The following is a 13,709-nucleotide window of genomic DNA, read 5'->3' on the forward strand; positions in this document are numbered from 1 at the left end:
GTAGGTCCAACAGAACACATTAAAACACACCACTACTACTAATCTAACTGTCTGTAGGTCCAACAGAACACATTAACACACACCACTACTACTAATCTAACTGTCTGTAGGTCCAACAGAACACATTAAAACACACCACTACTACTAATCTAACTGTCTGTAGGTCCAACAGAACACATTAAATCACACCACTACTACTAATCTAACTGTCTGTAGGTCCAACAGAACACATTAAAACACACCACTACTAATCTAACTGTCTGTAGGTCCAACAGAACACATTAAAACACCACTACTACTAATCTAACTGTCTGTAGGTCCAACAGAACACATTAAAACACACCACTACTACTAATCTAACTGTCTGTAGGTCCAACAGAACACATTAAAACACACCACTACTACTAATCTAACTGTCTGTAGGTCCAACAGAACACATTAAAACACACCACTACTACTAATCTAACTGTCTGTAGGTCCAACAGAACACATTGAAACACACCACTACTACTAATCTATCTGTCTGTAGGTCCAACAGAACACATTAAAACACACCACTACTACTAATCTAACTGTCTGTAGGTCCAACAGAACACATTAAAACACACCACTACTACTAATCTAACTGTCTGTAGGTCCAACAGAACACATTAAAACACACCACTACTACTAATCTAACTGTCTGTAGGTCCAATAGAACACATTAAAACACACCACTACTACTAATCTAACTGTCTGTAGGTCCAACAGAACACATTAAAACACACCACTACTGCTAATCTAACCGTCTGTAGGTCCAACAGAACACATTGAAACACACTACTACTACTAATCTAACTGTCTGTAGGTCCAACAGAACACATTAAAACACACCACTACTGCTAATCTAACCGTCTGTAGGTCCAACAGAACACATTAAACACACTACTACTACTAATCTAACTGTCTGTAGGTCCAACAGAACACATTAAAACACACCACTACTACTAATCTAACTGTCTGTAGGTCCAACAGAACACATTAAAACACACCACTACTACTAATCTAACTGTCTGTAGGTCCAACAGAACACATTAAAACACACCACTACTACTAATCTAACTGTCTGTAGGTCCAACAGAACACATAACTACTACTACTAATCTAACTGTCTGTAGGTCCAACAGAACACATTAAAACACACCACTACTGCTAATCTAACCGTCTGTAGGTCCAACAGAACACATTGAAACACACTACTACTACTAATCTAACTGTCTGTAGGTCCAACAGAACACATTAAAACACACCACTACTACTAATCTTAAATGAATGATTCCAGAGGAATGAATGATTCCAGAGGAAAACAAATGATAAAACATTGCCATGACTCACCTCTGAATGTGTATCTGACACAGGGTCACTGAGGAGGAGGAGTAATCCCCAAGCCTAACCCCAAACACAGGATAGAGGGGTTCAGTGAATGTGGTGTGTTCTGTGTGAAGGTGTTTCAGTGTACCAGAGGAGACAATATAGAAGGACAAAGTACCAACTGGCCAGTCCAGATACACACCAACTCTGTTAGATCCAGGACCATGGAGGGATCTGCTGACTCCAGCATGGCTAAACTCATAACTTCTACCAGTACAACGACAATCAGAGTAGCTTAAACTCCAGGACTTCCTATTGTGTCCAGTCCTACTGTCATCCCCCCCTCCCTTCCTCTTCATTCCTTTGTACACCACACCAATGTTAGCCCCGGGACCATCGCACTCCACCTCCCAGTAATAACGACATCCAGATAAGCCTTCTCTGCAGACAACGTCAGGATGAATATCAAATCTGTCTGGATGGTCTTCATAATGTTGCTTCTCCACCAACAATGTCACCTTCCTGTTCCCCTCAGACAGTATCAGGTTTGGGTTTGCTGTATTTGGGTCCAGGGTGAGATGACAGGCATCTGTAGACAAAAGGAGAGTTTAATCAAACCACGTCTTCATATAAAATGTTGTTTTGTAGGAACAGAACAAGTATTGCTTAGTTACTATATTACTATAGTTCTGAATATGCAGTTAATTAGGATTAAAGTGACTTACATTTCCTCAGCCCTGATTTCAGCCTGCACTCTCCACCATGATCCACACTGTAGGAGAAACAGGTTATTGACTGACAAAGACCTAATAAAGCAGTAAACATTTAAACCATATTGTTGTGTTCTGGTGCACTATCCAAGTTCATTACTAGAGACATACAGGTATTCTATCCTACCTACTGCATACAGAACGGAGTACAATTCATTACTAGAGACATACAGGTATTCTATCCTACCTACTGCATACAGAACGGAGTACAATTCATTACTAGAGACATACAGGTATTCTATCCTACATACTGCATACAGAATGGAGTAAAATTCATTATTAGAGACATACAGGTATTCTATCCTACCTACTGCATACAGAACTGAGTACAATTCATTACTAGAGACATACAGGTATTCTATCCTACCTACTGCATACAGAACAGAGTACAATTCATTACTAGAGACATACAGGTATTCTATCCTACCTACTGCATACAGAACAGAGTACAATTCATTACTAGAGACATACAGGTATTCTATCCTACCTACTGCATACAGAACAGAGTACAATTCATTACTAGAGACATACAGGTATTCTATCCTACCTACTGCATACAGAATGGAGTACAATTCCAACAGGATATCAGAGATGCAGAAGAAGAGTATTCATGTGATGATGATGTATGCTGTGATGGAGTGCTAAGCCTGCTGGGTAAACTTCTCCCACTTACACTTCCGGCGCCGACCGAGATGGCCACCTCGCTTACGCGTTCCTTGGAAAATATGCAGTATTTGTTTTTTTATGTGTTATTCCTTACATTGGTACCCCAGGTAATCTTAGGTTTCATTACATACAGTCGGGAGGAACTACTGAATATAAGAGCAACGTCAACTCACCATCGTTACAACCAGGAATATGACTCTCCCGAAGAGGATCCTGTGTTTTGCCTTCCACCCAATACAATGGATCTGATCCCAGCCGGTGACCCTAAACAGCGACGCCGAAAAAGGGGCAAACGAAGCGGTCTCCTGGTCAGGCTTCGGAGACGGGCACATCGCGCTCCACTCCCTAGCATACTACTCGCCAATGTCCAGTCTCTTGACAATAAGGTTGATGAAATTCGAGCACGGGTAACATTCCAGAGAGACATCAGAGATTGTAACGTTCTCTGCTTCACGGAAACATGGCTCACTCAAGAGACGCTAACGGAGTCGGTGCAGCCAGCTGGTTTCTTCACGCATCGCGCCGACAGAAACAAACATCTTTCTGGTAAGAAGAGGGGCGGGGGTGTATGCCTTATGATCAACGAGACGTGGTGTGATCATAACAACATACAGGAACTCAAGTCATTCTGTTCACCAGATTTAGAATTCCTCACAATCAAATGTCGACCGCATTATCTACCAAGGGAATTCTCTTCGATTATAATCACAGCCGTATATATCCCCCCCAAGCAGACACATCGATGGCCCTGAACGAACTTTATCTGACTCTTTGTAAACTGGAAACCACACACCCTGAGGCTGCATTCATCGTAGCTAGGGATTTTAACAAGGCTAATCTGAAAACAAAACTCCCTAAATTCTATCAGCATATCGATTGTGCTACCAGGGCTGGTAAAACCTTGGATCATTGTTATACTAACTTCCGCGACGCATATAAGGCCCTCCCCCGCCATCCTTTCGGAAAAGCTGACCACGACTCCATTTTGTTGCTCCCAGCCTACAAACAGAAACTAAAACAGCAAGGTCCCGCGCTCAGATCTGTTCAACGCTGGTCCGACCAATCTGATTCCACGCTTCAAGACTGCTTCGATCACGTGGATTGGGATATGTTCCGCATTGCGTCCAACAACAACATTGACGAATACGCTGATTCGGTGAGCGAGTTCATTAGAAAGTGCATTGACGATGTCGTACCCACAGCAACGATTAAAACATTCTCAAACCAGAAACCGTGGATTGATGGCAGCATTCGCGTGAAATTGAAAGCGCGAACCACTGCTTTTAACCAGGGCAAGGTGACCGGAAACATGACCGAATACAAACAGTGTAGCTATTCCCTCCGCAAGGCAATCAAACAAGCTAAGTCCCAGTATAGAGACAAAGTAGAGTCGCAATTCAACAGCTCAGACACAAGAGGTATGTGGCAGGGTCTACAGTCAATCACGGATTACAAAAAGAAAACCAGCCCCGTCGCGGACCAGGATGTCTTGCTCCCAGACAGACTAAATAACTTTTTTGCTGGCTTTGAGGACAATACAGCGCCACTGACACGGCCCGCTACCAAAACCTGCGGGCTCTCCTTCACTGCAGCCGAGGTGAGTAAAACATTTAAACGTGTTAACCCTCGCAAGGCTGCAGGCCCAGACGGCATTCCCAGCCGCGTCCTCAGAGCATGCGCAGACCAGCTGGCTGGTGTGTTTAAGGACATATTCAATCAATCCTTATCCCAGTCTGCTGTTCCCACATGCTTCAAGAGGGCCACCATTGTTCCTGTTCCCAAGAAAGCTAAGGTAACTGAGCTAAACGACTACCGCCCCGTAGCACTCACTTCCGTCATCATGAAGTGCTTTGAGAGACTAGTCAAGGACCATATCACCTCCACCCTACCTGACACCCTAGACACACTCCAATTTGCTTACCGACCCAATAGGTCCACAGACAACGCAATCGCAACCACACTGCACACTGCCCTAACCCATCTGGACAAGAGGAATACCTATGTGAGAATGCTGTTCATCGACTACAGCTCAGCATTTAACACCATAGTACCCTCCAAACTCGTCATCAAGCTCGAGACCCTGGGTCTCGACCCCGCCCTGTGCAACTGGGTCCTGAACTTCCTGACGGGCCGCCCCCAGGTGGTGAGGGTAGGTAACAACATCTCCACCCCGCTGATCCTCAACACTGGGGCCCCACAAGGGTGCGTTCTGAGCCCTCTCCTGTACTCCCTGTTCACCCACGACTGTGTGGCCATGCACGCCTCCAACTCAATCATCAAGTTTGCGGACGACACTACAGTGGTAGGCTTGATTACCAACAACGACGAGACGGCCTACAGGGAGGAGGTGAGGGCCCTCGGAGTGTGGTGTCAGGAAAATAATCTCACACTCAACGTCAACAAAACAAAGGAGATGATTGTGGACTTCAGGAAACAGCAGAGGGAGCACCCCCCTATCCACATCGACGGGACAGTAGTGGAGAAGGTGGAAGGTTTTAAGTTCCTCGGTGTACACATCACGAACAAACTGAATTGGTCCACCCACACAGACAGCGTTGTGAAGAAGGCGCAGCAGCGCCTCTTCAACCTCAGGAGGCTGAAGAAATTCGGCTTGTCACCAAAAGCACTCACAACCTTCTACAGATGCACAATCGAGAGCATCCTGTCGGGCTGTATCACCGCCTGGTACGGCAACTGCTCCGCCCACAACCGTAAGGCTCTCCAGAGGGTAGTGAGGTCTGCACAACGCATCACCGGGGGCAACTACCTGCCCTCCAGGACACCTACACCACCCGATGTCACAGGAAGGCCATAAAGATCATCAAGGACAACAACCACCCGAGCCATTGCCTGTTCACCCCGCTATCATCCAGAAGGCGAGGTCAGTACAGGTGCATCAAAGCAGGGACCGAGAGACTGAAAAACAGCTTCTATCTCAAGGCCATCAGACTGTTAAACAGCCACCACTAACATTTAGTGGCCGCTGCCAACATACTGACTCAACTCCAGCCACTTTAATAATGGGAATTGATGGAAATTATGTAAAGATTTATCACTAGCCACTCTAAACAATGCCACTTAATATAATGTTTACATACCCTACATTACTCATCTCATATGTATATGTATATACTGTACTGTATATCATCCACTGCATCTTGCCATCTTTATGTAACACATGTATCACTAGCCACTTTAAACTATGCCACTTTATGTTTACAAACCCTACATTACTCATCTCATATGTATAGACTGTACACTATACCATCTACTGCATCCTGCCTATGCCGTTCCGTACCATCACTCATTCATATATCTTCACGTACATATTCTTTATCCCTTTCCACTTGTATGTATAAGGTAGTAGTTGTGGAATTGTTAGGTTAGATTACTTGTTGGTTATTACTGCATTGTCGGAACTAGAAGCACAAGCATTTCGCTACACTCGCATTAACATCTGCTAACCATGTGTATGTGACAAATACAATTTGATTTGATTTGATTTGATTTAATTCTCTCATCATGTCCTCATGTTACTGACCCTACTACACTACATATGCCACAACTGCTGCTCACACTATTAGGACATCTATTCTGACTTACTTCAGCTTCATCAGTTTATATGTGGGATCCACCAGAGCAGCTGAAAGCAGTCCCCCTGCAGAGTCTCCTGGGTGATTGTAGCTCAGGTCCAGCTCTTTCAGGTGGGAGGGGTTTGACCTCAGAGCTGAAGACAGAGCAGCACAGCCCTCCTCTGTGACCAGACAGCCAGACAGCCTACAGAGAGACACAACAGCTGTCTAGGTTGGTGTACTGCTGTCAATCATCTTGTAGGACACCCGTACATTTGTCCATGACACAAACATTGTCATGAAACATCAGATTTTCAGAGTATTTGTTTTACTAAGCTCAGTACCGACCTGACTGAAACAGCTGTACTTACCCCAGTGTGTGTGGTTTACAGTCTGGATCCTCCAGTCCAGCAGACAGCAGTGTAACTCAGCTCAGTACCGACTTGACTGAAACAGCTGTACTTACCCCAGTGTGTGTAGTTTACAGTCTGGATCCTCCAGTCCAGCAGACAGCAGTGTAACTCCTGAGTCATGCAGGTCATTGTCTCTCAGCTCCAGTTGGTTCAGTTGTGAGTTGGGTGAACTCAGGACTGAGGCCAGATCTGAACAGCAAACCTCTGTCAGACCACACTGACCTAGACTAGAGGGCAGAAGAGCACATGATTAACACATGTTTAAAACATCCACATAATAAGTCACACTGAAGATATTTAACTCACACTAGTGTCTGTATGTTGCGGAATGGACTGGTTAGTCCAACACAGAGCAGCTCCACTCCTCTGTCTTCCAGGTCATTGTTGCTGAGGTCCAGTTCTCCCAGGGGGGAGTTTGGTGTCTGCAGAGCTGAGGCCAGAGTCTCACAGGATTCATATGTGAGTTTACAGCCATCCAGTCTGGAGAGAGGAGATATGTCAATGCACTGTTAACTTCTTATGGCTGGGGGCAGTATTGAGTAGCTTGTATGAATAAGGTGCCCAAAGTAAACTGCCTGCAGCTCAGGCCCAGTTGCTAATATATGCATATTATTAGTAGATTTGGATAGAAAACACTCTGAAGTTTCTAAAACTGTTTGAATGATGTCTGAGTATAACATAACTCATATGGCAGGCAACATCAGATTTATAGAGTATTTGTTTTACTAAGCTCAGTACTGACCTGACTGAAACAGTTGTACTTACCCCAGTGTGTGTGGTTTACAGTCTGGATCCTCCAGTCCAGCAGACAGCAGTATAACTCAGCTCAGTACCGACTTGACTGAAACAGCTGTACTTACCCCAGTGTGTGTAGTTTACAGTCTGGATCCTCCAGTCCAGCAGACAGCAGTGTAACTCCTGAGTCTTGCAGGTCATTGTCTCTCAGCTCCAGTTGTTTCAGTTGTGAGTTGGGTGAACTCAGGACTGAGGCCAGATCTGAACAGCAAACCTCTGTCAGACCACACTGACCTAGACTAGAGGGCAGAAGAGCACATGATTAACACATGTTTAAAACATCCACATAATAAGTCATACTGAAGATATTTAACTCACACTAGTGTCTGTATGTTGCGGCATGGACTGGTTAGTCCAACACAGAGCAGCTCCACTCCTCTGTCTTCCAGGTCATTGTTGCTGAGGTCCAGTTCTCTCAGGGGGGAGTTTGGTGTCTGCAGAGCTGAGGCCAGAGTCTCACAGGATTCATATGTGAGGTTACAGCCATCCAGTCTGGAGAGAGGAGATATGTCAATACACTGTTAACTTCTTATGGCTGGGGGCAGTATTGAGTAGCTTGTATGAATAAGGTGCCCAAAGTAAACTGCCTGCAGCTCAGGCCCAGTTGCTAATATATGCATATTATTAGTAGATTTGGATAGAAAACACTCTGAAGTTTCTAAAACTGTTTGAATGATGTCTGAGTATAACATAACTCATATGGCAGGAAACATCAGATTTTCAGAGTATTTGTTTTACTAAGCTCAGTACCAACCTGACTGAAACAGCTGTACTTACCCCAGTGTGTGTAGTTTACAGTCTGGATCCTCCAGTCCAGCAGACAGCAGTGTAACTCCTGAGTCCTGCAGGTCATTGTCTCTCAGCTCCAGTTGTTTCAGTTGTGAGTTGGGTGAACTCAGGATTGAGGCCAGATCTGAACAGCAACCCTCTGTCAGACCACACTGACCTAGACTAGAGGGCAGAAGAGCACAGGATTAACTTCATTTGGATAGGGGGCAGCATTGGGAAGTTTGGATGAAAAGCGTGCCTCGAGTAAATTGCCTGTTACTCAGGCCCAGAACCTAGGATATGCATATAATTGGTAGATGTGGTTAGAAAACACTCTGAAGTTTCCAAAACTGTTAAAATAATGTCTGTGAGTATTACAGAACTCATGTTTGTGTTTTTAATGTAATATGTAATTGTTGTACTGTATGTGTGTTTATAGTTTTGTTTAATGTTGTGTTAGTGTATGCCAGTTGTTTTGTCTGAAACGGTGTTCCCCCTGCTGCTATTGGACCAGGTCTCTCTTGCAAAAGAGATATTATCTCAATGAGAAAAAACCTGTATAAATAAAGGTAAAATTAAAAAATTTAAATAAATGGCAGGCAAAAACCTAAGAAAAATCTAACCAGGAAGTGGGAAATCTGAGGTTTTGTAGTATTTTTAAATGATTGCCTATCCAATATCCTGTGTCTATGGGGTCAGATTGCACTTCCTACGGCTTCCAGTAGATGTCAACAGTCTTTAGAAGTTGTTTCAGGCTTGTATTGTGAAAGGTGAGAGAAGAAGAGCTGTTTCAACAAGTGGTCAGGCTGAAAGCCTTTAGTTTAGTCTCGCGCGTGGCCTTGAGCGCGACGGTCGTTCTCTTTCCTTTCTAATGAAAATTGTTCGGTATTGTTCAGTTGGAATATTATTGAAGATTTATGATAAAAACATCCTAAAGATTGATTATATACTTCGTCTGACATGTTTCTACGAACTTTCATGGAACTTTTTTAACTTTTCGTCTGGACTTTGTGCCTGCACTTTGTGCATTTGGATTACTGGACTAAATGCACAAACAAAAAGGAGGTATTTGGACATAAAGATGAACTTTATCGAACAAAACAAACATTTATTATCTAACATGGAGACCTGGGAGTGCCATCAGATGAAGATCATCAAAGGTAAGTGATTAATTTTAACGCTATTTCTGACTTTTGTGACACCTATCCTTGGTTGGAAAATGGCTGTATGGTTTTCTGTGGTTAGGCGCTGACCTAACATAATCGCATGGTGTGCTTTCGCCGTAAAGCCTTTTTGAAATCGGACACAGCGGCTGGATTAACAAGAAGTGTATCTTTAATCTTTAATCTTTAATGTGTAACACTTGTATCTTTCATCATTGTTTATGATGAGTATTTCTGTAATTTAATGTGGCTCTATGCAATTTCACCGGATGTTTGTTTGAGACAATACATTTCTGAACATAACTCGCCAATTTCAAATGAGGTTTTTGGACAGAAAGATGAACTTTATCGAACAAAACACACATTTATTGTCTAACATGGTGTCCTGGGAGTGCCATTCGGTGAAGATCATCAAAGGTTAGTGATTCATTTTAATGCTATTTCTGACTTTTGTGAAACCTCTCCTTCTTTGGAAAATGGCTGACCTAACATAATCGCATGGTGTGCTTTCGCCGTAAAGACTTTTTGAAATCGGACACTGTGGCTGGATTAACAAGACGTTTATCTTTAAAATGGTGTATAATACTTGTATGTTTGAGGAATTTTAATTATGAGATTTCTGTTGTTTGAATTTGGTGCCCTGCAATTTCACTGGCTGTTGCGAGGTGGGACGCTCACGTCCCGAACGATCCCAGAGAGGTTAACAAATGTTCAAACACACATAATAACTCATACTGAAGATATTTAACTCACACTAGTGTCTGTATGTTGCAGAGTGGACTGGTTAGTCCAACACAGAGCAGCTCCACTCCTCTGTCTCCCAGGTCATTGTAGCTGAGGTCCAGTTCTCTCAGGGGGGAGTTTGGTGTCTGCAGAGCTGAGGTCAGAGTCTCACAGAATTTACATGTGAGTTCACAGCGATCCAGTCTGGAGAGAAGAGATAATCTATTAGATATACAAATCCTTCATTATGATGATACTGTAAACATCAACTCAATAACAGAACTTACAGTGCTCTCTTGCAGGTTTTCACTACCGGCAGCAACTTCTGATAACCTTCCTTTGATGTGTTGTATGTCTTCAGGTCAAACTCCTCCAGCACCTCCTCTGACATCAGTAACAGGTAGGCCAGGGCTGAACATTGGTTAGGTTTTAGCTCTGTTTCTGAAAGAGTTCCTGATCGCAGGGAGGTCTGCATGTCTTCAACTAGAGAGTTGGCACCAAGTTCATTCAGACAGTGGAACAAGTTGATGATCCTTTCTGGTGAGGATTCCTCCTCGATCTTGTCTGAAAGGTACCTGACTGTTTCCTCATTGTTCTGTGTTGTACTTCCTGTCTGTGTCAGAAGGCCTCGTAACAGATTCTGATTGGACTCCAGTGAGAGACCCAGAAGGAAGCGGAGGAACAGGTCCAGGTGTCCATTCTCACTCTTCAAGGCCTGGTCCACTGCTGTCCTGTGTAAGTCAGACAACTTGTCTGACTTCAACACGTCTGACTTCAACACGTCTGACTTCAACACGTCTGACTTCAACACGTCTGACTTCAACACGTCTGACTTCAACACGTCTGACGTCCTAATTTTGAATCGGCTTTTTTCATAATTACCTTTACACATACATTGAATATTGGGAATACATTGGGGGGGGGGAAATGTTCCTTCTTGCCCAGACATGATTCTAAAGCATGCACTGCTGCTAGAAACTCCTGAATGCTCAGATGCACAAAGCTGTAGACCTTCTCTTGGTACAGCCCAGATTCTTCTTTAAAGATCTCTGTACACAATGCTGAGTACTCTGATGCCTCTGTGACATCAAGGCCACACTCTCTCAGGTCCTCCTCATAGAAGATCAGGTTGCCCTTCTGCAGCTGTTGGAAAGCCAGCTTTGCCAGTTTCAGGATCATCGCTTTGTCTGACTGAGACAGTTCCTTTGGGTTTGTCTCTGTGGCTTTGTTGTACTTCCTGTTCTTCACAATGATTTGGATGAGTATGAAGTGTGAGTAGATCTGGGTCAGAGTTTTGGGGACTTCATCCTTCTCTGCCACTTTCAGCATCATCTCAAGGACAGTAGCTGATATCCAACAGAAGACTGGTATGTGGCACATGATGTGGAGGATCCTTGATTTCTTCATGTGTTTGATGATTTCATTGGCCATGTTCTGATCTGTGATTTTCTTCCTGAAGTACTCCTCCTTCTGTGGATCATTGAACCCTCGTAACTCTGACACCTGGTCAACGCACTCAGGAGGGATCTGATTGGCTGCTGCAGGCCTTGAGGTTATCCAGAGGAGAGCAGAGGGAAGCAGATTCTTTTCAATGAGGTTTGTCAGCAGCACATCTACTGAGGTTGGCTTCCTGACATCACAGCACTTCTTATTGTTTTTGAAGTCTAGAGGAAGTCGACACTCATCCAGACCATCAAAAATGAAAACAGTTTTGGTTTCACCATCTTCAATGCTGTCAATCTCTTTCAGCTCTGGGAAGTAGTGGGAAAGAAGTTGCATCAGACTGTATTGGTCCTTTTTCAGGTTCAGATCACGGAAAGGAAGAGGAAACATGAAATTAACATCCTGATTTGCTTTTCCCTCTGCCCAGTCAAGGATGACCTTCTGCACAGAGACTGTTTTTCCAATGCCAGCGATTCCTTTTGTCAGCACAGTTCTGATAGGTTTGTCTTGTCCAGGTAAAGGCTTGAAGATGTCATTGCATTTGATTGGTGTCTCTTGTGTGGTTTGTTTCTTGGATGCCATCTCTATCTGTCTAACCTCATGTTCATTACTGACCCCTCCACTTCCACCCTCTGTGATGTAGAGCTCTGTGTAGATGTCCTTGAACAGACTTTGGTTTCCATGGTGTCCAATTCCTTCAGATATGTGTTGATACTTGTGTTTCAGTTTAGCCTTAATGTCTTGTTGGACTGTCAGCAGAGTTTGACCTGTAGGAAAACAATGAGAGTTGAGACTCATACGTGTGTGTGTGTTTTATAAGGGCCTTTGTACTGTTCTTTGTAATATTGTATGAAACACAGCCTTACTTCTTCTGTCCAGAAGGATGTGTGTGATCTTTAATGCATCCTCATTGTCCAAACTCTCCACTTCCTTATTGTCGTCTGGTAATGGTTCCTGGCTGAAAGCAGGTGGCTGATCACTCTTCATTGATAGCAGGCTGGTTGTAGGTGACTCTGCTCTGGGCTTCTGGCTACTGAACAAAACAGGGAGACAGATCCCCCTCATCAATATCACATCAATACCTCATCTACTTCATTTTAACAACTGTATAGTGGAACTTCTAGAAGTCCTGATGTTTCTTTATAAAGCTACAGTCTGCAATTGGTAAATCCATTTGGGGCCTTTTAAATGAATGATGTAGACCTACAGTTTATGTAATGTGGGAACACATTTCTCTTTAGTTTATATCTTTAAGATAACTGTATATTTTACATTTAATCTCTTACCTCTTAGAACTGGTGTCTTGAGTCATTTTAGAGGCAGTGGTCTCCTCCTCTCTCTCCCCAGAGAGACTCATTTTAGAGGCAGTGGTCTCCTCCTCTCTCTCCCCAGAGAGACTCATTTTAGAGGCAGTGGTCTCCTCCTCTCTCTCCCCAGAGAGACTCATTTTAGATGTAAGTCACAGCTCACTCAGCTACAATAAGAAAAAACAGAACAGTCAATATTTCTGAACATTGTTGAAGAATCCTAAACAATGACAACACATTTACTATCTGTGGTCAAAGAGTACAATCAGCGACTTCATATTCTATTCAAACATACACAGTCCAATATGTTATTAAACATACACAGTCCAATATGTTATAAAACATACACAGTCCAATATGTTATTAAACATACACAGTCCAATATGTTATTCTTTTGATTTGACTTGGATCCCCTCACTCCATAACAACAGCTAGTCTACCTGGTTGGATCCCCTGACTCCATAACAACAGCTAGTCTACCTGATTGGATCCCCTGACTCCATAACAACAGCTAGTCTACCTGGTTGGATCCCCATTTGCTGACTCCATAACAACAGCTAGTCTACCTGGTTGGATCCCCATTAGCTGACTCCATAACAACAGCTAGTCTACCTGGTTGGATCCCCATTAGCTGACTGCATAACAACAGCTAGTCTACCTGGTTGGATCCCCTGACTCTATAACAACAGGTAGTCTACCTGGTTGGATCCCCTGACTCTATAACAACAAGTAGTCTACC

The 13,709-nt window shown here is 43.6% G+C and overlaps 1 protein-coding gene across 1 annotated transcript; it reads right to left on the reverse strand.

The window, feature by feature from the left end:
* Window positions 1–1,399: 1,399 nt before the first annotated feature.
* On the reverse strand, window positions 1,400–12,975 carry LOC120051619 (NACHT, LRR and PYD domains-containing protein 3-like). The gene is made up of 13 exons (XM_038998517.1): window positions 12,950–12,975; window positions 12,530–12,696; window positions 11,168–12,430; window positions 10,508–11,063; window positions 10,251–10,424; window positions 8,344–8,517; window positions 7,907–8,058; window positions 7,632–7,653; window positions 7,078–7,251; window positions 6,390–6,563; window positions 2,076–2,122; window positions 1,682–1,939; window positions 1,400–1,428 (listed from the first exon to the last, which is right to left on the reverse strand). Exons 1-13 carry the CDS (start codon window positions 12,973–12,975, stop codon window positions 1,400–1,402), a joined length of 3,216 nt encoding a protein of 1,071 aa, XP_038854445.1.
* Between the last annotated feature and the right edge of the window lie 734 nt (window positions 12,976–13,709).

This window comes from Salvelinus namaycush, chromosome 8 (genome assembly GCF_016432855.1).
Source record: "Salvelinus namaycush isolate Seneca chromosome 8, SaNama_1.0, whole genome shotgun sequence".
NCBI lineage: Eukaryota > Metazoa > Chordata > Actinopteri > Salmoniformes > Salmonidae > Salvelinus > Salvelinus namaycush.